The sequence below is a fragment of the Coregonus clupeaformis genome, chromosome 1 (assembly GCF_020615455.1).
Source record: "Coregonus clupeaformis isolate EN_2021a chromosome 1, ASM2061545v1, whole genome shotgun sequence".
Lineage (NCBI taxonomy): Eukaryota > Metazoa > Chordata > Actinopteri > Salmoniformes > Salmonidae > Coregonus > Coregonus clupeaformis.
The window spans coordinates 36,449,547-36,476,576 of record NC_059192.1 but is presented as its reverse complement, the minus strand read 5'-3'; the positions used below and the strand labels follow the sequence as shown (position 1 = coordinate 36,476,576).

Genomic DNA, 27,030 nt, shown 5'->3' with positions numbered 1-27,030 from the left:
TGGATTATGTTGGAGAGGCTTCCATTAAAGAACACCTTTAATGTTCTGTTAGACAGGTAACTCTTTATCCACAATATAGCAGGGGGTGTAAAGCCATAACACATCAGTTTTACCAGCAGCAGACAATGATCCATAATGTCAAAAGCCACACTGAAGTCTAACAAAACAGCCCCCACAATTATTTTATCATCAATTTCTCTCAGCCAATCATCAGTCATTTGTGTAAGTGCTGTGCTTGTTGAATGTCCTTCATTATAAGCGTGCTGAAAGTCTGTTGTCAATTTGTTTACTGTAAAATAGCATTGTATCTGGTCAAACAATTTTCTTTCTCCAAAAGTTTACTAAGGGTTGGTAACAGGCTGATTGGTCAGCTATTTGAGCCGGTAAAGGGGGCTTTACTATTCTTAGGTAGCAGAATGACTTTTGCTTCCATCCAGGCCAGAGGGCACACACTTTCTAGTAGGCTTAAATGTATAGCAAATAGGAGTGGCAATATCGTCCGCTATTATCCTCAGTAATTTTCCATCCAAGTTGTCAGACCCCGGTGGCTTGTCATTGTTGATAGACAACAATAATTTTTTCACCTCTTCCACACTCACTTACGGAATTCAAAATTACAATGATTGTCTTTCATAATTTTGTCAGATATACTTGGATGTCAGCGTTTGTTGCTGGCCTAAGTTTGCTAGTCTTGCCAGTGAAAAAATCATTAAAGTAGTTGGCAATATCAGTGGGTTTTGTGATGAATGAGCCATCTGATTGAATGAATGATGGAGCTGAGTTTGGCTTTTTGTCCAAAATTTCATTTAAGGTGCTCCAAAGCTTTTTACTATCATTCTTTTTATAGTTTATCTTTGTTTCATAGTATAGTTTCTTCTTCTTTTTATTCAGTTTAGTCAAATTATTTCTCAATTTGCAGTATGTTTGCCAATCGGTTGTGCTGCCAGACTTATTTGCCATACCTTTAGCCTTATCCCCCTCAACCACACAATTTTTCAATTCCTCATCAATCCAAGGGGATTCAACAGTTTTTCCAGTAATTTTCTTATTGGGTGCATGCTTATTAGTAACTGGAATAAGCAATTTCATAAATGTGTTAAGTGCAGCGTCTGGTTGCTCCTCATTACACACCACAGACCAGCACATATTATTTACATAAGAATCACTACAAAACTTATTGTATGACTTCTTATACACTATATTAGGCTCAGCCTTTGGAACTTTAGTTTTCCTATATATGGCTACTATATTGTGATCACTACATCCAATGGATTTGGATACTGCTTTAAAGCTAATTTCTGCAGCATTAGTAAAGGTGAGATCAATACATGCTGATGATTTCATTCCTGTGCTGTTTGTAACTACCCTGGTAGGTTGACTGATAACCTGAACCAGGTTGCATGCACCGGTTACAGTTTGAAGCTTTTTCTTGAGTGGGCAGCTTGATGAAAGCCAGTCAATATTGAAATCACCCAGAAAATATACCTCTCTGTTGATATCACATACATTATCAAGCATTTCACACATATTATCCAGATACTGACTGTTAGCACTTGGTGGTCTATAGCAGCTTCCCACAAGAATGGGCTTTAGGTGAGGCAGATGAACCTGTAGCCATATTACTTCAACAGTATTTAACATGAGATCCTCTCTAAGCTACAGGAATGTGGTTCTGAATATAGACCGCAACACCTCCCCATTGGCATTTCTGTCTTTTCTGTAGATGTTATAACCATGTATTGCTACCACTGTATCATCAAAGGTATTATCTAAGTGAGTTTCAGAGATAGTCAGAATATAAATGTAATCTGTTACTAGCAAGTTATTGACTTCATGAACCTTGTTTCTTAAGCTACATATGTTAATGTGGGTTATTTTTAGCACTTTTCTGGGATGCTTGATTGTTTTTTATTGCTTTACTGGGAAGCTTATCAGATGTAGACATGCTCACGTTATTTATTTTTTAGATTATAGTGCATGGTGAGCAGCACACAGTGGACTTCCTACTAGGGCACACCTCCTCAGTGCTAACAGTATAACTCTGGTTCATAGGCACATGATTACTGCATACAATAGCTGTAGGATCAACAGAGGCATTCAGGGCAGTTAGGGGGACATAAATTAAGTTACTTACATTGTGTCTGCCAACGCCCCTGGGATAATTTACATTTGCTGCAGCATTATGATAACTCAGCGACACAATGGTAGGGATTAACTGAGCTGGTCTTGGGTCATTGATAAATCATTGTCTCAATGCAGCCTTGAAATGCGTGGACAGAGTCCAGGAGCCAAGATGATTTGGATGGACTCCGTCATTCCTTTAGAGTATCTTCTGTTTACAGAAGGTGTCAAACAGAGCTACAGTAATCTTTTAGCCAGCTGTGTAATGCCAGTAGCCTGCTGAATCTTTCACACCCGCGGCCCAGCGATGGTACCAGACCTGAAATAATTGCCCACTGTTTGGAATCTTTCAGTGCTACAATCAGTTCTTTAAAATCGCCCGTCCTCTGGTCATTCTCAAGCATGCCTCTCTTCCTTGTGCTCTTGCGAACATGGAAATGCGGTGAGACATCTCACTCATATTCTCGTAGAACTTGGCTTACGCAAGTAACCCTAAATTATATTTCTAATACTCGTTTCGATGTCTCACTTATGGGATATGGCCAATTCGCATATCGCAGACATGCTCTCCGAAGTCAGTGTAGTCCCAACAGCATCACCCCTCAGAGTCTCCGACACTGAGAACAGTATGCACCAACGAAGGTGCAGTGACATCCAGTCAGTAAAACCTCATAGGGAGTGGCCCAACATGCCTTATTGCAAATCTGTCACAATGAGATGCCTTAGAACATTGCCTACCTCTGGTGGAATGAGCCCTCAGTCCCTCCAGGGCTATAAACCCTTGCTATTTTAAGCCAATATAATAGCCTTCACTATCCAATGGGATAGCCATTGATGAGAGAGGTTCCCACACTTGCAGGGGGATGCCCAAGACACAAAGAGCTGGTCACTCTTTCAACATGCTCTCGTTTTATCCAAGTAGATATGCAAAGCTGTACTGGACATAAACAGTGGAGACACTGTTCTTCCGTAAAAGTGAAGGGCGATGGGTGCAAAGCCATAAGCTCTAAGATGAGACAATGTCACGGTTTACTAAGCCAGAACCCAGAAGCAGACCAGGACAAGGTAGGTTGAAACAAAGGTGAGTGTTTATTTAATAGATCCACGAGTGAGGCTGAATAATCCAGGGAACAGAGCGGGTGGCGTGGATGGGTTGTTGAGGGTGCAGTGGTAGGTCCAGTAATGGCTCGGCAGCCGCCGACCATCAGGCAGAGGTTGGGTGAAGGTTCCGGATGAGTGACTGCAGATGGAACAAAACGGAGGTAAGTACAAAACAAGCAAACAAGGTGCAAAACAACAAAACTAACGCTACATGCTCTAAGGCTGATCCACTGATAAACATACTGTTCATGGCTAACGATCCGGCAGGGAATGGATGTCAGGTCAGAGCTTATGAAGGTGATGATCAGGGCCAGGTGTGCAGATTGCTGATGGAATGCAGGTGTGGAAATCAGGAGAGCTCCCGCCTAGCAACGTAGCCCGGCAACCAGGCAGGGAGCGTTCCAGAACCCTCGGGAAACTGGAGATCCCGAGCAGAAAAACTAATACACAGACAGGAACCGACTCAGACTGCCGGAATCGTTACAGTACCCCCTCCGACGACGCCACCGGGCGGACTCCCGGAGCGCCAGGATGGAGGCGGTAGAAGTCACGAATGAGGTCAGCATCTAGGATCTGTCGCCGCGGAATCCAACTCCTCTCTTCAGGACCATACCCCTCCCAGTCCACGAGATACTGGAAACCCCGGCCCCGCCGTCTGGAATCCATGATGCGTCGCACCGTGTAGGCAGGACCACCTCCGATCATCCGAGGAGGAGGAGGAGGAGGCGGAGGAGGCAACAGAGGACTGAGGAAAACAGGCTTGAGGCAGGAGACATGAAAGGTGGGATGGACTCTGAGCGTCCTCGGTAGTTTGAGTCGAACTGCCACCGGATTGATCACCTTCTCCACCACAAACGGACCAATGAACTTCGGTAACAACTTCCTAGACTCAGTCCGTAAAGGAAGATCCCGTGTGGCCAACCAGACCCCTATCTCCGATGGTATAGGTGGGAGCGGGGATCCGGCGACGATTCGCCTGGAGCTGATACCGGTCCGAAACTCTAAGGAGTGCCTTTCTGGCCCGATGCCAGGTCCGGTGGCAACGACGAATATGGGCCTGAACAGAGGGCACTGAGAGCTCCTTCTCCTGAGAAGGGAACAAGGGAGGTTGGTAGCCATACAGGCACTGGAAGGGAGACATCCCAGTGGCAGATGTAGGGAGAGTATTGTGGGCATACTCAACCCAAGGCAACTGAGAGACCCAGGAGGTGGGGTTGGAGGAGACAAGGCAGCGTAGCGTGGATTCCATCTTCTGGTTGGCTCTCTCCGCCTGACCATTAGATTGGGGGTGAAAACCAGATGTGAGACTGACTGTAGCTCCAATGGCCAAACAGAAGGACTTCCAGACAGCAGAGGTAAACTGAGGGCCACGGTCGGAAACGATATCACTGGGCAAACCGTGGACCCTGAAAACCTCCCTAACCAGGATCTCGGACGTCTCCGAGGCAGAGGGAAGCTTGGCAATTGGCACAAAGTGGGCGAACTTGCTGAATCTGTCCACGATAGTCAGAACGACCGTGTTCCCCTCAGAAGAGGGCAACCCAGTGACAAAGTCCAGGGCCAGATGCGACCATGGTCGCGGGGAATAGGAAGGGGGTGAAGTAGTCCAGAGCTGGGCCGATTGGTACTCTTATTCTGCGCACACACTGGACAGGCAGCAACAAAACCCCGAGTATCCTCGGCCATGGCGGGCCACCAAAAACGTCTGCGAAGAAACGCCATCGTCCGAGCCACGCCAGGGTGACAAGCCATCTTGCTGGCGTGGGACCATTTGAGGACAGCAGGACGAACCGACTCAGGCACAAACAACTGACCGGGTGGACCGTTACGGGACCGGGCTGCGTCCGAAGGCCCGCCATCACCTCCTCCTCAATCTTCCACATAACTGCTCCCACGACGCAGTTCCGGGGGAGAATTGTCTCGGTCTTGGACCCACTCTCTCTTCCGTCTTGGAGAACATCCGGGACAAGGCGTCCGCCTTGCCGTTCTTAGATCCAGGTCGGAACGTCAGGGAAAAAATTGAATCGTCCGAAAAACAACGCCCACCTGGCCTGACGGGAGTTGAGACGTCTAGCCGATTGCACGTAAGCAAGATTCTTGTGGTCAGTCCAGACAATAAACGGTTGCTCCGCCCCCTCCAACCAGTGGCGCCACTCCTCCAAGGCAAGTTTCACGCGAGAGAAGCTCCCGGTTACCCACATCGTAGTTCCTCTCCGCAGGCGAAAGGCGACGAGAGTAGTAGGCGCAGGGATGGAGTTTACTGTCCGTGGAGCATCGCTGCGACAGGATGGCGCCAACTCCCACATCAGACGCGTCCACTTCAAGACGAACTGGCGGGCCGTGTCCGGTTGAGAGAGAATCGGTGCGTTGGTGAATCGCCTCTTCAAATCCAGAAACGCTCGATCCGCCTCCGGATTCCACTTGAAGGTCCTGATACTGGAAGTCAAGGGCAGTTAACGGAGCGGCCACACGGCTGTAATCCCGGATGAATCTGGCGGTAGAAATTCGCAAACCCCAAAAATCTCTGGAGCTGCAATCTCGTACCGGGCTGGGCCCATTCCAGAACCGCTCTAACCTTCTCCTGGTCCATCCTAATCTCTCCCTGGAGATGATGTACCCGAGGAAGGATGTCGTGTGGGCGTGAAACTTCGCACTTCTCGGCCTTCACGAACAGGCGATTCTCCAACAATCGCTGCAGAACCTGCCGGACATGCTGGACGTGGTCGGAAGGTTCCTTCGAGAAGATCAGAATGTCATCCAGGTAAACAAACACAAAGAGACCGATCATATCTCTCAGGACGTCGATTCACCATACTCTGGAATACCGCTGGAGCATTGGTCAGTCAAACGGCATCACCTGATACTCGAAGTGACCCATCGGTGTATTGAAACCCGTCAACCACTCGTCCCCTCTCTGATCCGGACCATGTGATACGCATTGCGTAGGTCTAGCTTAGTGAACACCGTAGCACCCTGTAAGGAGTCGAAGGCAGAACTCATCAAGGGCAGGGGATACTTGTTCTTGACCGTGATGTCATTCAACCCCCCGATAATCAATAACGGTCGAAGAGAGCCATCCTTCTTACCCACAAAGAAGAATCCTGCCCCCAGGGGTGATGACGAGGACGAACGAGACCAGCAGCTAGGGACTCCTTGATGTAGGTCTCCAAAGCCTCACGTTCAGGTCGGGAGATACTGTATAACCTTCCCTTGGGGTAGACAGCTCCAGGGAACAGGTTGATGGCACAATCCATATGGTCGGTGGGGAGGGAGTGACAGGAGCCTTCTGCTTACTGAACACTTCCCCCAAATCGTGATATGTCTCGGGAACCAGGGACAAATCTGGGGGGTTTAGCCTCAATCACCTGACTGGGAACCGAATGGGGACAGGCAGTCTTGAGACAGTTAGCATGACAATCAAGGCTCCAACTCGTTACCTTGCCCGTCACCCAATCGAACGTGGGATTGTGTTCCTTCAGCCAGGGGTATCCAAGGACCAGAGGAACATGGGAAGACGGCAGAATGAAGAATGAAATCATCTCAGAATGATTCCCCGACAACAGCATCTTAACCGGTTCAGTCCTCATCGTGATACGTGCGCAGACTACTGCCGTCCAGAGTGGTAGCTTCAATGGCTTCCGGCAATTGCTCCTTGGAAAGCCCCAGCTGTTCCACCAACTCGGCATCAAGAAAGCTTCCATCGGCACCTGAATCGATAAAAGCGTTAATCGCTAAGTTCTGATTCCTGTTCATAAGGGTAGCCGGAAACGGGGTCTGACAGAGGTATTGAGAGGTCGAAACTGGCTCGCTAAAAGTCCTCCCAACTTTAGCGAGCCGCGCAGTTTGGCGACCGCCGGGAACAAGTGGCGAGGTAATATCCCGAACCACCACAGTAGAGGCAACAGTTAGTCCTACGTCTGTGTTGGCGCTCCTCCTTGGTTAACCCGTGCCGCCCCACTTGCATGGGTTCAGAATCGGGAGACAGGACCTCTCCACTAATCCTGTGTGGTGGACGATGATCGGGACGTATTCTGGTCCAATCCCGACCCGACTGGAACCTGAGAAGCTGATCGGTTGGACGGGACCCATTGCTTCTCCCTCCTTCGCTCTCGGACTCGATTATCCACCCGAATAGACAAGGCTACCAAGCTGTCCAGGTCACTAGGCTCCGGATAGGAGATCAACTCATCCTTGAGCTGCTCCGACAGACCCTGGTAAAAGGCCGCTTGCAGAGACTCCTCATTCCACCCACTCTCCACAGCCAACGTCTTGAACTCGATCACGAAGTCGGCCACGCTGCGAGTTCCTTGGCGAAAGCGAAAACAGGCGCCTAGCTGCGTCCCTCCCTCGGACGGAATGGTCGAAGAGCTTCCTCATCTCGGCCGTGAACCCCTGGTATGAAGCCATGCAGGGGATCCTGTCGTTCCCAAACGGCTGAAGCCCACTCCAGCGCTCGACCACGCAGCAACTCAATCACAAAGGCTATCCTAGCCTTGTCTGTGGCATAAGAGTAGGGCTGTAGATCGAACACTAACCCACACTGCATAAGGAAGGAACGGCATCTTCCCAGCTCCCCCTCATATTTATCCGGCGTCGGAACCTTGGGCTCACGGAAGGACACAGCTCCAGAAGCGGCAGGCGAGATGGGTGAAACCGGTAGTGGATCCTCCACCGGAAACTTGCGCTGGTTCTGGACCTCCGTCAGACCGGTAGAAAGGTTCCGAACTGACAACGCGATCTCCTGTAGTACCGTGCTATGATGGCCCAACATCTTCTCCTGATGGGTAATGGCATGGCGAACAGAGTCCAGGTCCGCTGGGTTCATTACTGGCCGGATCGTTCTGTCACGGTTTACTAAGCCAGAACCCAGAAGCAGACCAGGACAAGGTAGGTTGAAACAAAGGTGAGTGTTTATTTAATAGATCCACGAGTGAGGCTGAATAATCCAGGGAACAGAGCGGGTGGCGTGGATGGGTTGTTGAGGGTGCAGTGGTAGGTCCAGTAATGGCTCGGCAGCCGCCGACCATCAGGCAGAGGTTGGGTGAAGGTTCGGATGAGTGACTGCAGATGGAACAAAACGGAGGTAAGTACAAAACAAGCAAACAAGGTGCAAAACAACAAAACTAACGCTACATGCTCTAAGGCTGATCCACTGATAAACATACTGTTCATGGCTAACGATCCGGCAGGGAATGGATGTCAGGTCAGAGCTTATGAAGGTGATGATCAGGGCCAGGTGTGCAGATTGCTGATGGAATGCAGGTGTGGAAATCAGGAGAGCTCCCGCCTAGCAACGTAGCCCGGCAACCAGGCAGGGAGCGTTCCAGAACCCTCGGGAAACTGGAGATCCCGAGCAGAAAAACTAATACACAGACAGGAACCGACTCAGACTGCCGGAATCGTTACAGACAATTGCAATTGCCACTGACCTTAGGCATAAAGACGAGGTTGGGCAACAATATTACCTTGGATAACCCTGGGGAGAACTGTAGGCACGAATGGTGGACTGACAGTGCGTGCAGCTCACTCACTCGCTTTGCGGATGTAAGGGCAATTAGTAAAGCTGTTTTAAAGGAGATGAGATTTCATCTCCACGCTTTCCAGCGGCTCAAAAGGCTGCTGTGAAATTGCCTCAAGCACAATAGGCAAGTCCCAAGATGGGGCTAAAGGCTTGGAAACTGGGCGTAAGCAACGCGCTCCCTCCAACGCGCTCCCTAGCTTTCCAGCTAGCTAGCCAAGTTAGCTAAAGCCTTGCGGCGTGGGCTAACCAAGTCTCGATAGCTAGCCGTGTGACGCTAGCTTCTACCGGAGACTGAGGAGTAGAAAATAAATTCTACTCGAAGCAAAACTTTCCTTTTGGTCAGTACTCAATACTAGCGACAGGAGCTGAGGTCCTACATTCGGCAGTGTTAAACTCACGGTCGCCTGAGAACAGTTCAGTAGGAAGACGGGATTAAGTTGTGCTGAGGAGAGCCTCAGGAGCGTTGGTGATCTCTTTCGCAAGGAAAAGTGGCGCAATGACCAGAGGGGCGAGTGGTGCCTTAAAAGGAGGGGAGGGGCTCACCTCATTCGCCACTCGACCTGTCTGTCTCCAACAGACGTTGTGTGATTGGTTTTTCAAGTTAGTGATCCGCTAGAGAGAATCCCAGAAGTGAGACATTGAAACGAGTATTAGAAATAGAACCAACATTTTCTCTATTCTTTGTCAGTAGAGTAATGATGATGCATCTTGCTGTTTCCTCCATTGATCTCTCTCTCTACATCTGTCTTTGGTTGGCCTCCAGTTCTGGTCCCTGGGGTCCCTGGGGGCCCAAAAGGCACCTGGACCCGCCAGGCTGTTTGTGTGAGTGTATGTCACAGTGATTTATTGATCGACTGGATCTAATAATTGTCCATAGACCAGAGAGGCATCTGGTCACGCGGTAACACAGATGTTGATCTGTGATCTCAGTCTGATCACATTCGTCATCATGATACATCTCTCTGTTAGTTGGTCGATTGATTAGTCAGGCATTTAGGGTTGATTCGCAACATAGAAATTTGCTAGGTGGGAGAAACAAAATGGTGGAATATTACATTCATTCACAGCCGCTGTTGTGTTGTGGGCTACTACAGTAATGTAATACCAATGTTTTCAGTTTTACAATGGTAAGTACATGAAGTAAGCTAATTTAACAAAATATGCACTCCAACCAGTTTTCATTTACAATTAGGTTTTAATTGAATAATTTAATTGACTTTGCATTATTCATTAAAATAAAAAGCCCAGGGCACATTTCTTCACCTGGGCCATAGGAAGACTTCTACAGAGGTCAAAGGTTTTCCAATCATCCCTTTAAGAGAAATACCTGTTTAATCATAAGCTTCTGTGCTGAAATGAAACAAAATCATTGATAACCTGAGACAAGAATTACATTTTTGCCTCTTTCTTCTTCAGATTTTCTTCTGGTACAAAAATCGATAAATATGGATGACTTTGTTCTACTGTATCACAATGAAATACTGTCATATTAAAAATAACTTAATTTTAAAACATGTGTTGATTTGTGTGTATTTAGCTGTTACCTAATATAGTTTATTGACGTTGTGTACAGCTAGTGCATTCTCTGTTTTCATGGGGTCAGGTTGTGTAACATTAAAACATAACAAAATCCCTCAGATAAAAAAGAAAAAGGCATGATGGAATTTTGCATTCTGATGATGCAGCATAGAAGCTGATGATGCTTTACCATGGATACCACCGAAACATTATAAGTAGGTACAAAGGTGTCACACATTTGGATACCAGAGCCTTCCCAGAAGGCAATGAGCATAACGGCTAGGATTGGGACAAAAAGGCTTAATTCATCTCACCCAAAAATCTCTCTTATCCTAAAGGTTCTAAAAAGCAACACATTATATATAATTATTTAGGGCAAAGCATACCCCTGGGATAAAAGGACCACTAAGAAAATATCAGTCATTGTAGCCAGCTGAATGACCACCATGGTTTTTCTTCTTGCTTTGATATGCTAGTCTTACAGTACTATACCTCCTATTTCCCCCTTTCTTAGACACAAGGGCAGTGATTTTGGTGTAAGAGGAAAAGTAGTATCTTAGGGGACATGAACTCAACATTTCAATGAGGAAGAAATATACTTCATATTTTTCATGACACAGCATAATAAATTGTGTGCTATTTTGTAGAGCAGTGCATTATGGGTAGGCATAAATTCAAGGTATACATTTCATATGCTACGATTCATGCCAAAGATTAAAATTAGTCTGTCATGCACCTTCGTTTTCTTGCTTTACCTAGATACTGATAAATTACAAACTACTCAGTATATGTAACTAAGACAAAAACAAATCTGTAGATACTTAAAGATGACATTTATTTGGTTAGAATGTAGAAATGTTTTGCTTGATATTGTGCTTGAAGTTGAACCTAGATTATTTACATTCAAGACACATTTACCTTTCCTAATTATGACTCATTTTGTTACTTCCATTCCAAAGCATAATTATCCAATTTGCATTATAAATTGAGTTTTGGTAGCTTTAGGCTTCCATATCATAGCAACACACCTTACAAATAATTTTGCCCATATTATTGTACTCATTCTTACTATAATGTTGTACCAAACCCAACTTAACTCAGCTGCTCAGCTACTTCTTGAATTCTCTAACTTTGAAGAGCACTCCAGTAAATGAAGGATGAAGGATGTCTATGCGTGATGTTTTGGTGAAAGCTCTCCTCGAAACATCACTGTCAGAGAGATGAGTATGGTGCCAGTTATATAACAGGTGCACCACAAGAGAATAGAGTCACTAGACTCTCCAAGTGGGTTCCACAAATAAACTCTAGATAGCCTAATTCAGCTCTGTGCCATTCACCATTTATGTTTAGTACATAACAGGGAGGTACATTTCAGTATTATTGCTTTTCATATTGTCTATCCACCTGATCATGTAAGCCTATTGCTTCTTAGATGTAATTGAATCAAATGAACTAAATACTTTTTTCAACATATCACAGATAGTTTCTCGTGCTTGATAGAGGTTAATAGCTTGGCCCTTACAGTATGTCTCTAAAAGCATGGGATTAATCATTTTAAAAAATGTAACCGTGTCCCACATGCATACCCCTTGTAGACCATTAGGAAAATATTGATGACCGTTTTTGAGCAAAACTTGAAGTAGTAATACACTGAAAAACGATATTTAGTATTTTTTTTTCATTAGTCCATTGTTGATACAGTCCGGAAATGTTTATATGTCAGCAATCAAGATATAGGACTTTCAAAAAGCAAATTGTAATTTGCACCATCATCATGAGTGGATTATTCCTTTAACACACATCAATTTACCTGGTAAAGTCCCATTCTTTCTGCATGCACCTCATACTATTTGAACTTTTCTATCAAAAGGGATTTGATAGTATACAATAATTGCTCTTTACTTCTAAAGATATTAGAGGGTAAACACGTTTTACATGTGAAGGCCCTCAATCCTCATTAAGTTCAGACACACTTTCATCAAACCCATTCTATTTGTAGAATTATGCAATGACGATTGGATGACATCATAACATCTTCTACAGAACTCCATTCAGTTTCTGTCCCCTGATATCATTAATGATGTGCATAGATTCGTTTTAAAGAGAATAAAACAAAAATAAAATAAAATAATGATATTTTCCCTATAGTTGTTTCCAACTTCGTTGAGATCAGAATAATCCTGTGTTATTTTAATGTTTTAAGCAAGGGGTATCAAAATGACCAATTTATTTTCAGTTTATAGAATTTTGAGATGTTCCCCCCTACCCATTCTAAATTAATTTACTGCATTACTATAGGGCCTACTCCTAAGTACGGCTAATAGTGCAAATTATATGTATTCATCACAACTGGTTAAAATTAAGTCCAAGTTGTGAAACTATGTTGTGCTTCAATGGCTCATGGATGGTTTGATGATTTAGCATGGTTCATTGCTTCTAAATGCTGCAATGCACTTTTACAGGAATTTTCAATGTGTCATTGAACTCCGTTACAGCGATTGTGAATTCCAGCAATGTGGGAAGCTTATGGGTAGCTTTAAACTGTAACACTATCATTTGTGCCTAACAGCAAGTTGAAATAGCAAAAAATTAAAATAAATATGCTTTTTGAAAAAACAATACTCCACACAAAACATAACTTATCTAAGCAATAATATTTACACCAAGGATCTGATTATTAGGTCTTGTCATAATACCTGTTCAATGCATCATTGAACACTCTCAACTGAAATTACATTATGAAAAAAATATTCAAGTTTACATGAAGGAATAAGGTCCTTCACTGGCCTTTTCCTTTTGTTGACGACATTCTTTACCACAGTTTTACGAGCTGCGTACTCTTGCTTTCACCTATTCGTTCCAAACAGCATCCCTCTTTCCCCCTATTTACTTTCCATCCTATTACAGTAGTCAGCTTTTCCTATGGCACTTTGCATTGTTCTGCATTTTTACCCTTGGAAGGAAAGAAAACGTATCAAAAGTTGACCCCAGTTAGGTCAAAGGTCAGGGGTCATATCTCCGACTCTCTGCGGTACGACCTTTGGTCCAGTCCCCTAGTGGTCTGTAGCCTCTCAAACTCGTGTCGACTGGTCCGGTCCGGACTGTTCAGGTTGGCCAGCACTCTGACACCGCCACCACTGCCCACGCCCACGCCCACCACATCCTCTTCCTCGTCCTCGTCCCTGCTGAGGAAGGCCAGCTCGTTCTCGTAACAGAAGGAGTTGGAGGTGGGCACCAGGAATTTGTTCTCCACTATCTCCTTGGCACTGCAGCGTGGGGTGGACGGTACCTCGTAGGTCTTGTGAAAGTGAGAGTAATCCACCTTGTACAGGTTCTTCTCCTCGAAGAGCACCGGCTCGAACCGGTGACCCCACAGCACCTCCGTGGCCAGGTAGGAGCTGCGCGCCTGCGTGGTCATGGCAGTCGCCTCGACCATTCCTTCCAGTATGACCACGATCTCAAAGTCTGCTGTCTCCAGGTCATTTTTCCCAATCCCATAGAGCGGACTATCCTCATCGATCTCATGGATAATCGTAATGGGCGAAACCAAGAAAATCCTGTCCAGGCCTTTGTCAAAGCCTACATTGATGTCTATTTGGTCCAAGGGGATGTACTCCCCTTCGTCAGTGATCCGGGGTTTGATGAGCTGAGCTCTGACGTGGGCCTCTACAATGTGACTCTTCCTCAGGTTCCCCACCCTCCACATGAGGCACAGCTTGCTGTCGCGCATGGCGATCACTGCGTTGTGGCTGAACAGCAGCGTTTGTGCCCGCTTCTTGGGCCGTGCCATCTTGGCCATTATGGCGCCGATCATGAAGCAGTCGATGATGCAGCCCACGATGGACTGGAAGACCACCATGAAGACTGCGACCGGACACTCCTCCGTCACGCAGCGGTAGCCATAGCCGATGGTCGACTGGGTCTCGATGGAGAACAGGAAGGCGGCCACGAAGCCGTTGACTTGCAGGACGCAGGGCGTGAAGTTGTCATCTCCAGCCGGGTTGTCAAGGTCGCCGTGGAGCAACGCTATGACCCAGAAGGCCAGGCCAAAGGCCAGCCAGGACAGCACAAACACCAGCGTGAACAGCACCAGCATGTAGCGCCAACGGATGTCCACGCAAGTGGTGAACATATCGGCCATGTAGCGCGATGACTTGTCCTCCATGTTGGTGAACTGCACATTGCACTGGCCATTCTTCTTGACGAAGCGGTTCCGGACCTTGCGGCGCGTGTGGATCTTGCCGTTGCCAAAGCCATTCATGCCACCGCTGCTGCCGCCGTGCATATTGGTGAGCCGCAGCGCCTCCTCCTCAGATGACACAATGCTGTAACGGTTGATCCGCCCCACGCTCATGCTGGCCACGTAGGCCGGGCTGCAGGGTCGGAGTAGGTGGGCGGTCCCTGAGTCCCAGTGTCTGATCACTCAGAGGTCCTTCCCAGTGGTATCACTGCCAGAGCCCCATCTCAGCCGGTCATAGCCAGGGAGAAGGTGGGCTGTGGGTCGTTGTACTCTGGGCCGACCACTCCCTGAGGAGAGAGGAGAGGGATACGGATGTCAGTACTTAGAAATAACGGTCATATTACACATATCAGTATCATCATACTCCACCATTTAAGACTCTGGGGAACTGCACTACAAAGACATTTATTTGGCGTAATTCATGCACACATAATCCATTATGCCACTGGACTTTCATAGGTAGTCTTCAGGTTATTGCCACATAACCACATTTCACATAATCCATTGACACCAATACATTACATTACATTTAACATTTTAGTCATTTAGCAGACGCTCTTATCCAGAGCGACTTACAGTTAGTGAGTGCATACATAATTTTTTTATTTTTCATACTGGCCCCCTGTGGGAATCGAACCCACAACCCTGGCGTTGCAAACGCCATGCTCTACCAACTGAGCTATATCCCTGCCGGCCATTCCCTCCCCTATCCTGGACGACGCTGGGCCAATTGTGCGCCGCCCCATGGGTCTCCCGGTCACGGCCGGCTACGACAGAGTCACTATGCCGTATAAGATTCCTTCAATGTTTTGTACATTATGGTCTTATTATTATGGCCTTAGTGCTGTTACCTTGACTCTTGACAAGATGCTAGATTCTTATCATGAATCGTTTTCAATATGAATGGCATCAGACTCACACCCCGTCCCCCACCCCATCCCTTTACCTCCTGCTTCAGAAGCCTGATCACGACTCACACATTCATTCCAAATGGCCCTTTCAGAAGTATTTTTGTTGATTGCTGGGCAAAGTGGAGAGGAACTAGCTAGATCCAGACACTTCTATCGCGAGGCATTTCCTGTGCTTTTATCGGTTATGTACTTGCTTAGCACCGATGAGATGCAACCAGACATCATTCACTAGTTGTTTATGATTTTCTGTTCGATTTTTGCAGCCTTCTGTACACTATAGTACACACGGTCAGCAGAATGATCAGTTCTCAGCTACTTCAACACTAGGACATAGTGGAAAGTTCAACATGGTAAAGCTTCCTGTCTCAGTGGTGTGTTCATTTATGTACTGAGCTCTTCTGGCTGTCGTGTCAGCATTGCACTTCATTTGAACGTCTTTTTTTTTGTTGCCTGTGTGTGTGCATGCATGTGTTTAATCCGGGACTCCCAGGGGACTCCTGTGCCACAGTTTTCATGGTTGCGCCATCCCAGATGTTAAGCACAGGGACAGAGGGAGAGGGAGAGACACACTTGGTCTAAAAATTCAAATGTTCTGTCACTACTTAGCCAGGTTTCAAGCTCCATTTACTTGACCTCATTCTCTATAATTTGCAATATTATTAATCACGCAACGGGGGTGGTGTAAGATTTATAGCATTTTCCCACCGCCTCCTATATATACTGTATATGTATACTGAATTTACCCACCCTCTGCTTGTGTGCATGTCCAATACTAGACGGAAATCTTTCTCATGGTTAAGGGATCAATCATTCACATTTTAAAACATTTGATTTGTATAGAATGAAATTAAACATGTACATACTAAAGAATGACAGATTTACTCACACACACACAGAAACACGCAGAAACACACAGAGAAACACACAGAGAAACACACACTGTATATAACATTTTGTGGACGTCTTTTGCGCCACACACATGCCATACTACACACTAGCCTTAGGTTTACAAACACCTTTGCCAATCTGTAATGATTTATCCACCTCTGTGTAGATATTGTCTACTAATTGACTAGACCTCGGCTACCAAGGGCCACAGACGTGACCTGGGCCACAGACGTCACCTGGTCCACATCATGTCCAGTCTCCTGAGTAACCAGCAGAGCGGGGTCAAAGTGTCTATAGGCCCCCAGTAGCCAGCCACAGGTCCCTCTGGATCCCCAGTTTTTATCACCTGGCTACGTTCCTGTCCCGTCCCTATCCCCCGGATCAACACTCTGAAGGCTTGACGGTGTACTACTGTCCACTGACGTGCACTACCAAATCCCTCCGGTCCATCCCACTCCCTACCACAGCCTCTCAGTCTCGCTCTATTCACCATGAACACACAGCAGTCGGCTGTACTCTACAGCCAGGTCTAACAGAGCCCCTTGTCAGATAGCCATGTCTGTTTTTGTGCCCTCTTCCAAAGGATTTGATTATCCCCTGATAACGTCTCACCACTACCGTTACAGCACACTTACAATATATCATTTGAACCAATCTATTTTTTTCCCTAATCACTAATATCGTAAAACACCGTTTATAATGTACATAGATGAATACAGAGTCTACGGAAGGATTCAGCATTTCACTATGTGTGTATCCTATGTCATCTTCTAGCTAACAATGGTCCTCATATCATACTATCTGTAGTAATATACCAGTAATATACCAAATGAAAGTAAAACCCCCTGTGTGTGCTTCAAGTCATTAGTTAAGTGCCTCCAGATCTATGCTGAAGAAAGTATTTAGCAACGTGCTGCATTAATAGGTTTGCAGGCAGTGGACTTTGATTTAGAAGTCGCTCGGAAGTATCAGAGAATGTTAGAATGCCAAGGTTTTTCGGATCCGACAGTAGGTGGTTTTGGTGAAATCTTTATAGCACAGCTGAATCTAGATTAGTCTTTTTTTTATTTATTTTTTCACCTTTATTTAACCAGGTAAGCCAGTTGAGAACAAGTTCTCATTTACAACTGCGACCTGGCCAAGATAAAGCAAAGCAGTGCGATAAAAACAACAACACAGAGTTACATATGGGGTAAAAAAACATAAAGTCAAAAAATACAACAGAAAATATATATACAGTGTGTGCAAATGTAGCAAGTTATGGAGGTAAGGCAATAAATAGGCTATAGTGCAAAATAATTACAATTAGTATTAACACTGGAATGCTAAATGTGCAAGAGATTATGTGCAAATAGAGATACTGGGGTGCAAAAGAGCAAAATAAATAACAATATGGGGATGAGGTAGTTGGGTGGGCTAATTTCAGATGGGCTGTGTACAGGTGCAGTGATCGGTAAGGTGCTCTGACAACTGATGCTTAAAGTTAGTGAGGGAGATAAGAGTCTCCAGCTTCAGAGATTTTTGCAATTCGTTCCAGTCATTGGCAGCAGAGAACTGGAAGGAATGGCGGCCAAAGGAGGTGTTGGCTTTGGGGATGACCATGATATACAGTATAGAGTGTCACCAATCCTCTTACCTTACTTTATATCTATCTATGTTATAAATGCAACACATGCGTGAGAGACCAGTAGACCAACTATAACTCTGCCTTTAGCTCTATTTGCTTTATGTGTTAGATAGCTTTCATTGAGATATGGAAATGTGGCAAAATGTAGTAGTTTCCTTTACGTTCCAGGGAACATATACAGCATACCTCTGTGTGTGTGTGTGAAAAGACAGGTCTGCAGAGTCGATGCCAAGAATACCACGGCACGTGAGGGAAGTCATACCTTGTGTGACAGAATTGTGCTACATTTCTATTTCTGGTAAGTCGTTCATTGTCATTCCTTTCACTTTCAAATAACCTGACTTCAGGATGACTTTGTTATGTCTGAAATAACAACCAAAGTATAACTCATGAGGGCATCTTTGTAGAAAGCACAATGTGGTTATTACTCAAATATAACTCAGTACAGTTGCATTGCACACACAGGATCACACACAGGATCACACACAGGATTACACACAGGATCACACACAGGATCACACACAGGACCACATACAGTATTACTCACAGGATCACACACAGGATCACACACAGGATTACTCACAGGATCACACACAGGATTACATACACGATTACACACATGATTACACACAGGACCACACACAGGATTACTCACAGGATCACACACAGGATTACACACATGATTACACACAGGATTACCCACAGGATCACACACAGGATCACACACAGGATCACACACAGGATCACACACAGGTGAACAAAGCATGGAGGTGATTTGAGTGCGCAGGTAAGGTGAAATGCTTTTGAATGATCCTAATGGGGTTCGATTATGTGTAAAAATGACAAAGGATGGGGGGTGGAACACGAGGCAGGGAGGAAAAGGGGGCACTCCATCTCAAGGAAAGCAGGAAATCGAACACGGCGACTGGGATCGCGGCCAGCACCCTTTGTCCATTGTCAAGGAAGAGCTCAGGATCAGGTGTCATTGTATTTTCCTATGGCTCACCTCTTCACTCGTATAGTCTCAAATGACCTACATATTTTCCTATAGAGTAGCTCACCACTTAACTGCAGTGGACACAATTAGGGAGCATGCCTTTGTAGTACAGTACTGTACATCTGCCATTGGCAGTTACATGGGCAGTCAGTTACTACATTGTATGCATTCGCCAATATAATAATGACCGCTATTCATTCTATTTCTATCATAGACAGGATTTGACCATGGCAATGGAAAGGTCAACTCTGATAAAGTCCATCATTTTCTTTAACAGTATGTGTCTCTCCTGATAAAAGACAGACTGATAAGTCAAACTCTACCGGCTAGGACAATATTTTGTGTTTGAGAAGCCATCTGAAGTTACTGTTCAGCTGAAACCAAAGAGATAAGTGTGTGTGTGTGTGCGTGTGTATTTGTGTTTATGCAGGGTGTATCATAATCATTCATTGCTTTAGGGCAAATCTGTGTTCTTTTTGTCACCGTTTAATTTGATTTAACGATCATCCCATCGTCTCTTCCATTTATGTGTTACTGGAAAAGACAATCTGGCTGAATATCTCCCGTGGTCAGTTTTTTATCCATCTTTATTCTCTTGATCAATTAAGTGATTACAGGCCAATCCCACTAGGGGGCATCCCAAAGGCTAGGATCAATAAAAGTCTATGGCAAGGACACCACATGCTGTTTAGGTAGTTAATTTACCTCTTAGCTTATGACACCAAGCAAGTGAACATTTTGAGGAGTTTATTTACAAAATGCTATATCACATTTGCGTATTTTAAATCAGAAAATATGTTTTATTCATAGATTTTAGATGTGTATGAAAACGTGTTTTTTTGCAAAACGCTATATATCAAATTTTTTGCTGAAATGGAATGTTCATATCCTGTATATTTGACTGTGGTATGTCGTTGTCTCACCTAGCTATCTTAAGATGAATGCACTTACTGTAAGTTGCTCTGGATAAGAGCATCTGCTAAATGACTAAAATGGAAAATGGAAATGTTTTACATACAGATCTCATATTACTGTATTTCATTATTATTATTATTATTATTATTATTATTATTTTATATTGATGTCACAAATGTATCATTTGTACAGTTCTTTATAAAATAATGTTGTCATTTTTTTTACATTTGACTGTGTAAAACCTAGCAGTACTACTTATTTCTCTGAGAGTGAGGCGGATATATAGTGTTTTGCAAAAAACATGGTTATTTGTCTCTCTGAAATGAAACCATCAAGTGATACATTTTAAACAAATACATGTCTGTCATTAAACAACCCCATGCCATTTATTAGATAGTGAAAAAACACACCATTCTCTTTCATAATTTCTTTAAACAATACAAGCTACTTTACCAACATATAATGTTTTGGGATGAAATCACTAGTTGAATAAATGTAGTATGTAAGTAGTCCATGTTTCATACCCACTTACACTTAGTATGTGATTCGATGTTCTAGTCACTGAGAGAACCACTCAGTACTTTTAAAAATATAAAATATGAACTTTATTATGCATATTCTCTAATATAGATTTACATCTGTATTGCACATAGTGCAACATGCTGCGTAGGCCAGGAGTAGCCTACATTATATAATACAGCTTAAATGTCTTGAATTTTAAATTAGATTTTCATATCTGAACACATATTCAAATGTAAAATCAAGTGTGTATAATGAATGGATTCATCCAATACAAGCTAATGGCATCAGGTATGTACTTAATATGAAGCTAAGGTTTGTGGTGTGCTATTGAGATGACAGGTAGGCAGGATCTGACCATTGATCCATCTGGGAAACACAGAGCACTGCTGTACATCAACTTGAATGCTCTTGGTATTGCTAAATATAATATAACTCTTTGGTTGTATCTTGAGTACAGTGCTTTTAGGAGATGCACTCAGATAATACAGGTTCCCTGTGGATTTGATAATGACAGCTGTCAGCTGGACAAAGCTCCATACAGTGGGGGAAAAAAGTATTTAGTCAGCCACCAATTGTGCAAGTTCTCCCACTTAAAGAGATGAGAGAGGCCTGTAATTTTCATCATAGGTACACGTCAACTATGACAGACAAATTGAGAAAAAAAAATCTAGAAAATCACATTGTAGGATTTTTAATGAATTTATTTGCAAATTATGGTGGAAAATAAGTATTTGGTCACCTACAAACAAGCAAGATTTCTGGCTCTCACAGACCTGCAACTCCTTCTTTAAGAGGCTCTGTCTTCCACTCGTTACCTGTATTAATGGCACCTGTTTGAACTTGTTATCAGTATAAAAGACACCTGTCCACAACCTCAAACAGTCACACTCCAAACTCCACTATGGCCAAGACCAAAGAGCTGTCAAAGGACACCAGAAACAAAATGGTAGACCTGCACCAGGCTGGGAAGACTGAATCTGCAATAGGTAAGCAGCTTGGTTTGAAGAAATCAACTGTGGGAGCAATTATTAGGAAATTGAAGACATACAAGACCACTGATAATCTCCCTCGATCTGGGGCTCCACGCAAGATCTCACCCCGTGGGGTCAAAATGATCACAAGAACGGTGAGCAAAAATCCCAGAACCACACGGGGGGACCTAGTGAATGACCTGCAGAGAGCTGGGACCAAAGTAACAAAGCCTACCATCAGTAACACACTACGCCGCCAGGGACTCAAATCCTGCAGTGCCAGACGTGTCCCCCTGCTTAAGCCAGTACATGTCCAGGCCCGTCTGAAGTTTGCTAGAGTGCATTTGGATGATCCAGAGGAGGATTGGGAGAATGTCATATGGTCAGATGAAACCAAAATATAACTTTTTGGTAAAAACTCAACTCGTCGTGTTTGGAGGACAAAGAATGCTGAGTTGCATCCAAAGAACACCATACCTACTGTGAAGCATGGGGGTGTAAACATCATGCTTTGGGGCTGTTTTTCTGCAAAGGGACCAGGTCGACTGATCCGTGTTCAGGAAAGAATGAATGGGGCCATGTATCGTGAGATTTTGAGTGAAAACCTCCTTCCATCAGCAAGGGCATTGAAGATGAAATGTGGCTGGGTCTTTCAGCATGACAATGATCCCAAACACACCGCCCGGGCAACGAAGGAGTGGCTTCGTAAGAAGCATTTCAAGGTCCTGGAGTGGCCTAGCCAGTCTCCAGATCTCAACCCCATAGAAAATCTTTGGAGGGAGTTGAAAGTCTGTGTTGCCCAGCGACAGCCCCAAAACATCACTGCTCTAGAGGAGATCTGCATGGCGGAATGGGCCAAAATACCAGCAACAGTGTGTGAAAACCTTGTGAAGACTTACAGAAAACGTTTGACCTGTGTCATTGCCAACAAAGGGTATATAACAAAGTATTGAGAAACTTTTGTTATTGACCAAATACTTATTTTCCACCATAATTTGCAAATAAATTCATTACAAATCCTACAATGTGATTTTCTGGATTTTCTTTTCTCATTTTGTCTGTCATAGTTGACGTGTACCTATGATGAAAATTACAGGCCTCTCTCATCTTGTTAAGTGGGAGAACTTGCACAATTGGTGGCTGACTAAATACTTTTTTCCCCCACTGTACATGATCAAGGGTACCCTGCATGCATTATCAAAAATGAACTATTTTCATTTTGCGATGATAAAACATTGTTATTATGCTCGGTTGAATATTCAAGTATATCCAAAGTGCACATCATGCCAAAAACTCCTGTCACGAATGCAACTAGTGGTCCATAATCATTGTATATGATCTCCTTAATGGATTTAACCTTAGAGAAATATGTGTTGATTTGGTACTCAGACATTTGCTTATAATTCTGAGGGTAGAATATATGCATCATATGTGGACTGCAATGTATTTTTAGATGTAGCACTGTCTGGAACAGGTGTAAGTTGAGCATCATACAGCCATCTCATACCAGCTGTAGATGTGAAGTGATACTGTAGGTGTCAGAAGGATCATATACACGACCCATATACTGGGCTGTTAATGAGGAACACTTCACTATATGAAGAGTTTCATTCCAAAACACTATATATCAATTTTCAGAAATGTTGGTAAATTAGCTTTTATTGCTTAAATAAATTATAAAAAAGAGATTGGTGTGTTTTTTCATCATCTAATCATGGCATGGGGTTGGTCAATGACAGATATGTATTGTTTAAAATGTATCACTTGATGGTTTCATTTCAGAGACAAATAATCATGTTTTTTTTTCAAAATGCTATATATCCGCCTCACTCTCAGAGAAATAAGTAGAAATAAGCTAGGCTTTACACAGTCAAACGCAACAAAAAACTACATTTTTAATAAAGAACTGTACAAATGATACATTGGTGGCATCAATATATAAAAAAAAAGTTACTTTCTTTTCAATACAGTAATATGAGATCTGTATGTAAAACATTTACATTTGACATTTTAGTCATTTATGAAAATAAATGTATGCACTCACTAACTGTAAGTCGCTCTGGATAAGAGCGTCTGCTAAATGACTAAAATGTAAAATTTAGCAGATGCTCTTATCCAGAGCGACTTACAGTAAGTGCATTCATCACAAGATAGCTAGGTGAGAAAACCACATATCACGGTCAAATATACAGGATACGAACATTCCATTCCAGCTAAACAATGGATATATAGCATTTTGCAAAAAAAACTAAAAACATTTTCATACACATCTAAAATCTATGAATAAAAAATCTGAGAACAGTAATATTTTATACACACATGAAAGTACCTATAAGCAATCATTTCTGATGAAATAACACGAATGTAAAAAATTGGTGGATATAGCGTTTTGGAAATAAACTCTTCATATCGACTAGAAGAGTTGCCATTTTCTTTTACACAACAACATACATGTACTATATGAATTTAGATTGGACAAAATAAGGGACATTGTATTTATAATTACACTAAACCCCATTACGTAATTGCTGTCGCCTCCAATATCACACCAATGATGAGGAAAAGCATTCGATTAAAGAGCAGAGTCAAACATGATGTGAAGTTTCTTACCTTATATTATCCACCTGGTTCTTCTTCTACCCCACTTTGAGCTGAAACACAGTTTCCTCCTGGCTCATATCTCAGCTAACCAAAGTGAAGCATCATTCTCCCTCCGAGTTTAAGCTACCAGAGCTGATCTCTCCCTCTGTGATTCCTAAGGGTAGAACCACTCCATCCTCTTGAGCCACAGACACAGAAACCCTTTGAATTTCTTCATCATTGAGCTCTATATCTGCTTTCTGTCCTTCCTCTGTTGTTGTCAGTCAGCGAGTTCTCCCTACATACATTGCACATACATGAAATGCAACTGTGGTCAATTGGTCCCCACAAAGAACAGAATCATGACAAATGTGTGCATTTTCTTTTCTTTGACTGAAACACTCTGTCCTCAGTTTGTCCTCCGCGGTTGGGCGTAAAAAAGGTATCTAACAATTTCCCAATGTGAAAAAAGGCATTGTGTCCCCATCTTCTGAATTCCCTCAGCACTTCTGTTCATTGAGAATCTTTAGTAACATTGAAGTCCTTTGTCACATTTCCCATAAAAATGGAGAATTAAAAAAGATAATTACCTCTGCTTATTAGCTGAACAGCCTCTCTATCAATATTTGCAATCTGATCTATTTCTGCTGGCAGCAGTTCTCTCTCTCTCTCTTTCTCTCTCTCTTTCTCTCACAGTTTCTTTCTCACTCACTCGCTCCCTGCATCTCTTCTCCCACTCCCTTTCTCTCTCGTTGTGTCACAGAAGCTGCCATTTGCAGCCACCGTTTCCCTCCCTCCCTCCCTCCCTCCCTCCCTCCCTCCCTCCCTGTCTCTCTCTCTCTCTCTCTCCCACTCCCACAGCATGGCACAGTCAGTGGACAGTAACTTGATCGACAGACGTATCATTCAAATGCCCAGAACAGTGTAGCAGTGTATACATGATTGCTTCTGATCACATTGGGAATTGTTTTTATTTAGGTAAATTACAGAACCACAGAGTGTTAATGTTGGGGCTCTCACACATTGCTACATACTGACTGCCCAATGTTCATGTCCTCTCAATGCCCCCTGTCACAGTTTAATTTCATGACGACTACAAAGTCATATCAGATAGCTCCACATACAACGTGGTCATATCAGTTGTGTTCCCAGGTTACTACACTGTCAGGTGTTACTGAACTGGCTCTTTCAGTCAGGGGTGAGGATGCTGAGGATGTTGAGTGTTTTCAACATGCATGCCTGTTTTAAATGTATCCCATGCATTATTTGGTGCTCTGTGGGAGTGTGTCGCTGTGTCGATGGAGTGGATACAGTGTATTGATAGACCACGCAGCTGAGCTGGGTGACTCGGTGTGGAGAGACGCCCTTCACACTTGCCCAGTGTGTAATCCGTATTGACCCAGGGCATGTGTGTGTGTGTGTGTGTGTGTGTGTGTGTGTGTGTGTGTGTGTGTGTCTGTCTGCGGACAGGGTGAAGGTTTTGGCATCCCGCAACATGTATGGCATCCTAGCACTCTCGCGAAAGTGGAATTTCCTTCTGTGTTGAACTAGACTTATTAGGTTTTACAAGGAGATCAACAGGTGGCCTAATTTCTTGTTTGCTTCTCCTCTGTCTCCGGAATAAAGGAAAACAGTGAGTCATCAGTAAGAGCCTTTCAATTTCAAATGTCTCTATTAAGGCAGTCTTTCTGAGGTCTGTCTGGAGTTTATAGCACATAACTGTAAATAATTGTCCATCCTTATTCTAATGCAGAAGAATGAAGCAGTGCCTTGTTTGGTTTCAAGGTGTTTAAGAACCATTTCAACCTGTAGCTCTCCTGGCTATTGATGTTGTGTAACATTTTACTGCGTTACCCTTGACAACTCAAAGCAGTGACACTATATTTGACGACGCTCGGCGAGGCTAGCACGCTCTCCTTTTCTCACATTTATCAGAGAGCCAGTCATCAGTCAAATCCTAAAAGAGATGACAATTATTCAGGGGGAGGAGGAGAGTGAGAAGATTCTAAATACAGCCCATCTTTATCACTTATGAATCATCAGCACACATTTTCTGGTGCGTTTTTATGTTATCTTTCTCTTTTTTGAGGGTGCTCTTTCTTTTCCCCCAAACTCAACCTATCCTCTGACTTTATCTTTCAATGTGATCAGGGACAACCTGATTCTTCATAATGGTCATCTAGTGTCATTGCATTGAGATGATGATGAAGGCTGTCAATTAGCTAGAGGTCTAGAGGACACAGGTTTCTTCAATGTGCCATTGCGTGACTTCACTGTATTGTTGCTTCAGTGCCTCACTATGAAGTGTGAGTAAAGAACACAAGAACAACACCAATGAAAGACAGGTGGTAGTGTATGTACTGTATGGCCATTCTTCACACATCCATTGCTCAAGAGGGTTTGGTCTTCTAGGGAGAGGTGTGAGTGAGATATACGGCTTCCATGGATACAGGGACCACACATACAGTATAATGAGCCATGTTGTTTTGCCCGGTGCTACACTGGAGAATACCACCATAGTGAAAGAGAGGAAAGCGCTCCAGCCGCCCCTCACTCACCCAAACAGAGACCCACTCTGACCATGTCTCGTCGTCCGAGAGAAGAGAGAGATATAGAGAGAGAAAAATAAGAGAGCGAGAGCGTGAGAGGACCAGAGAAGAGAGAGATGGAGAGAGAGAGAAAAAAAGAGGAGAGAGAGAGCACAAGAGACAAGAGAGAGACTATGAGAGAGGGAGAACACAAGGGAGGAGAGAGAGAGCAATAGATACCCACTCCTGCCAGCCAGCTGTACTCAGCAGCGAGGTCTAATTTGCATTAATCACAAGGCTCCTATGAATAAGCGTTTGATTAGCCTCGTCAAGAACCAGGCTGGAGGTATGGCAACGTGACACTAGTGTTTGATAATTATAATAGTGATTGTGTCATGTCATCCTTTTCCCAATGACCACGCCGCCCAAAGACAACAGTCTGTCTGTGTCCCAAATTGCACCCCATTCCATTTATAGTCTAGTACTTTTAATAATAATACATGCCATTTAGCAGATGCTTTTATCCAAAGCGACTTACAGTCATGTGTGCATACATTTTACTTATGGGTGGTCCTTGGAATCGAACCCAC

The 27,030-nt window shown here is 44.0% G+C and overlaps 1 protein-coding gene across 1 annotated transcript; it reads right to left on the bottom strand.

Annotated features, from left to right (window-relative positions):
• Nucleotides 1–8,988: 8,988 nt before the first annotated feature.
• On the bottom strand, nucleotides 8,989–24,628 carry kcnj12a (potassium inwardly rectifying channel subfamily J member 12a). Its single transcript, XM_041878138.2, has 2 exons — nucleotides 23,943–24,628; nucleotides 8,989–14,788 (listed from the first exon to the last, which is right to left on the bottom strand). The coding sequence occupies exon 2, from the start codon at nucleotides 14,613–14,615 to the stop codon at nucleotides 13,272–13,274; it is 1,344 nt and encodes a 447-aa protein (XP_041734072.1). The 5' UTR covers nucleotides 14,616–14,788; nucleotides 23,943–24,628; the 3' UTR covers nucleotides 8,989–13,271.
• Between the last annotated feature and the right edge of the window lie 2,402 nt (nucleotides 24,629–27,030).

What these genes read in the sequence shown, in the direction of transcription:
- kcnj12a (XM_041878138.2), bottom strand. Translation starts at nt 14,615, where the DNA reads ATGAGCGTGGGGCGGATCAACCGTTACAGCATTGTGTCATCTGAGGAG.